Source organism: Poecilia mexicana, unplaced genomic scaffold (genome assembly GCF_051168715.1).
Source record: "Poecilia mexicana isolate PSO_F unplaced genomic scaffold, ASM5116871v1 scaffold_18, whole genome shotgun sequence".
NCBI classification, from domain to species: domain Eukaryota; kingdom Metazoa; phylum Chordata; class Actinopteri; order Cyprinodontiformes; family Poeciliidae; genus Poecilia; species Poecilia mexicana.
In genome coordinates, this window is record NW_028263387.1 from 22,899,030 (window position 1) to 22,902,326 (window position 3,297).

The 3,297-nt window shown below is 38.0% G+C and overlaps 1 protein-coding gene across 1 annotated transcript; it reads right to left on the reverse strand.

Annotated features, from left to right (window-relative positions):
- Nucleotides 1-2,364: 2,364 nt before the first annotated feature.
- Nucleotides 2,365-3,297, reverse strand: LOC148154201 (uncharacterized). Its single transcript, XM_088015539.1, has one exon. The coding sequence runs from the start codon at nt 3,274-3,276 to the stop codon at nt 2,368-2,370; it is 909 nt and encodes a 302-aa protein (XP_087871665.1). The 5' UTR covers nt 3,277-3,297; the 3' UTR covers nt 2,365-2,367.

Below are 3,297 nucleotides of genomic sequence, written 5' to 3' on the forward strand. Positions count from 1 at the left end.
CTTGGCAACAGGGCTGGGGTTGTTAGGTAACAGGGCTGCTGATTTGTGATGTTTCAGGTTTTTGAAACGGCTCATTTTCCAGACACCAAAAACAGCTAGGTGTTTTTTTTTCTTCTTCTTTTTCAGGAAGGTAGAAGCAGTTGAGATCCAAATGGAAATGCAAAAAAGTACAAAATCTGAACTTTGCATTAATGGTTTCCCTTTAAAATGCAGTCTAACTCAGTTCACTTCAATGCAACCCAGATCAAACGTACAGTAATCCAGTTTATATTAAAACAAATCAAATAAGTGATGTGATGTTTATAAAACGTTAGTATGTATAGAAAGTTATCCAGCTCAGATGTTGATCTTCAGGATCTTCTGTCCTGTTTGTTTTAGGTTTTTTCCTGCATCCAGGCAACTGATTGCAGCTGGGAAGGGGAACGATTGGGAAGCTAAATGTGAAGATAAAGCTCCAGGAAATGGGACCAGGAGGAATCCTAAACAGAAAAAAATCTAACAAAATAATTCCAGTACTCAAAAATAAGAAATAACCGAGCTCACAGAAGGGACAGAGAATTAATAAGTAACGAAAATAAGAATTCAAAAAAGAAATAACTGAAACCAAAGTGATCGTAGCATGACTTAAATAAATGTCTGATTATCAGACTGATGCAACACAGCTGCCTGATTAGGTGACGCAACAATTTGATTCAGGTGTGATGAACCGGAGACTGTCTAAAATATGAAGGACCAGAATAAAAATAAAAACTGTGTTCTAGTTATTAAGACTACAATAAATGTTTCACTTTGATTTATTTGTAATAAACCACCAGATTTTATTGCACTATTGTGATCACAATATACCTGATTATAAAATAATGATGTATGCAACTAGATGGCACAATAATCACATCCCCACCAACACAAATACTGCATTCTTCAGGACATCATTACATAAAGAAGTGATTTTTGTTTTATCTCTAAGCTGCCTTTAATCATATTTTAAAATGTATTGATATTAATTAATATTAATTATTGAACAAACATTTGGGAAAAATAGTAATGAGAACAATTTGTTGTAATTCTTTGGTGTTTTCTAACATCATTAATTGATGAATATATTTTGTCATAATAAAATAAATTTTCATTCTAAGGATAAACGGTGTGATAAATGCCCATCCTGACCTTTAACAGTGAATTTGTTTTTGGTTTTTTAGAATTTGAATATAAATCTACAATTGAAACAAAACAGGAACCATTAAATATTTAATCTGAGCCTTCACATACCAAATAAATGAAGCTTTGTGATTTTTAGGAATATTATCACAGTCCAAACTAAAGAACAGATTTGTACTAACAATATATTTTTTCAGACACTTTAAATGTTAGGAGTTGCAAAGGAATGCGTAACTAGTTTAAATTTAACAGAAAATAACAGACAAAAAATTAAATATGTCTTAATAAAAGTGCACACAACACCCACCTTGTTAATTCTCCTCTTTTCTTCTTCTTGCAGAGCCACAAATTGCCTTCAGCTGATATCTGATCCGATACAAAGTGCTTTGGACGTCAGGGCAGCGTTTGTTCTGCAGCTGGAGGAAATTCTGTGTGACTTTTTGCATACTGGTAAGCAAACACTCCACTTCTGATTGTTTTTAGATGCTTTGTTTCGACAGGCAAATCCCACTGAAGTTGTATTTTAGTTTGCATTACATATTGACGCAAAACTGCAATTAATGTGATCAATAGTTTGAGCAAAACGCTGAAAATGAAGAAAAATGTAAGATTATTTATAAGGACTACATAAATAAAAACAAAATGTTTCCATGTGGATCTGAATCAGCTTTATTGGTTGATTGTGTCCACATACAAGGAACTTCTCTGGTTTTATTGTGCTGACAATGAAGTAAAATATATAAACAATGAAGGAAATAACATAACAAATATAGGGATTATCTTCTATCCTGACTGCGCTGGACTTTAGCTGTTCTCTGAGTTCATCACATAGAAAGACTGGAGGAATAAATTGTCTCTTCTGCAGCTGGTTTCTGCAGAAAGCTCTCTGTAGCACTGAAATGAAAGTAAAAGTTTAAACCGTTTGTGTCCAGAATGTGTGGGATCTGCAAAAAACTTTGAATTTCAAGAGATGAACATTTTTGGCTTTTTAAACTGATATTTACATGTTGTTGTTTTTTTTTTTAATAGAAAATTTCTGTAATTAAAAACATTTCTCATTTATTTTCTAGAAAAGTTTGACTTTTCAAACTCAGAAATTTCCTTATTTTCTCTAGAAAACTTCTGAAATTAATCTAAATAATCCGATTTATAGCTTTTTTCCTATCTACCCCAACATGCCATCATAGTTCTGCTACTCTGTAAAGACTTTTATCTCCTTGACTGAAATATACATCCAGTAAATTTCCCTGCTCTGTGCAGAAACAGAAGCGGTAAAACCAGACTGCCAGGAACGTTTCCCCAGTCACACACAGCTATTAAAACACAGCCACTTCTTTTTCCGGACATAAAAACGACTTCCCAAACCATATTACAAGCAAACCTTATGACCAGAACAGCCAGTATGGCCACGATTGTGCAGAACGCCCGTGGTTTCAGTTGGCCGACCCTCTCTTTGGCCTCACCTGGTTCTCCTGGTCCTGGGCGAATCAGAACCAGCAGGACAGAAACACTGAAGTAAGAGATGATTATCAGAGACAGAACCACAAGACACAAATCTACGACTGAGAACGCGTCCACGTACATCTGCACAGTCACTCCCACAGCGCTGAGCGCCCAGACGCAGCCGATGCTGACGTTCCTGATCCTGATCCCGCGCTCGTTTTTCAGTCTCAAATAGACGATGGGATGAACGACAGCCAGGTGGCGCTCCAGACACGTCAGGACGTGAAAGAACATCTGCTCAAACCAAGTGAGGTACGTGCAGTAACCTCCAGCACGTATCATATAGAAATCACCTCTGCAGATGCCGGCTAGGTTGAGGATGTAGCCGAAGACGCCGAGCATCTCCTTGACGACCATGTGGTAGGTGAAGCAGTCGGAGTGACTGATTGCTACTGCGGAGGCGGAGCGCCTCTGCAGCCACTGCTGGACGCCATGATGAAGGATGAAGACCGACAGGGGCAGCATGAGGACGATGATGTTGATGTCGATGGCGATGAAGATGAAGGAGCTGGGTGCCGTCATGAGGCAGTAGGCGTACATGCTGAAGGACAGGTCTGCTGTGGACGGGTGTGACGGAACGATGGAGGCGTTGGAGGACGATGAGTTGGTGACCATCTGAGAGAAAAAAAATCTACA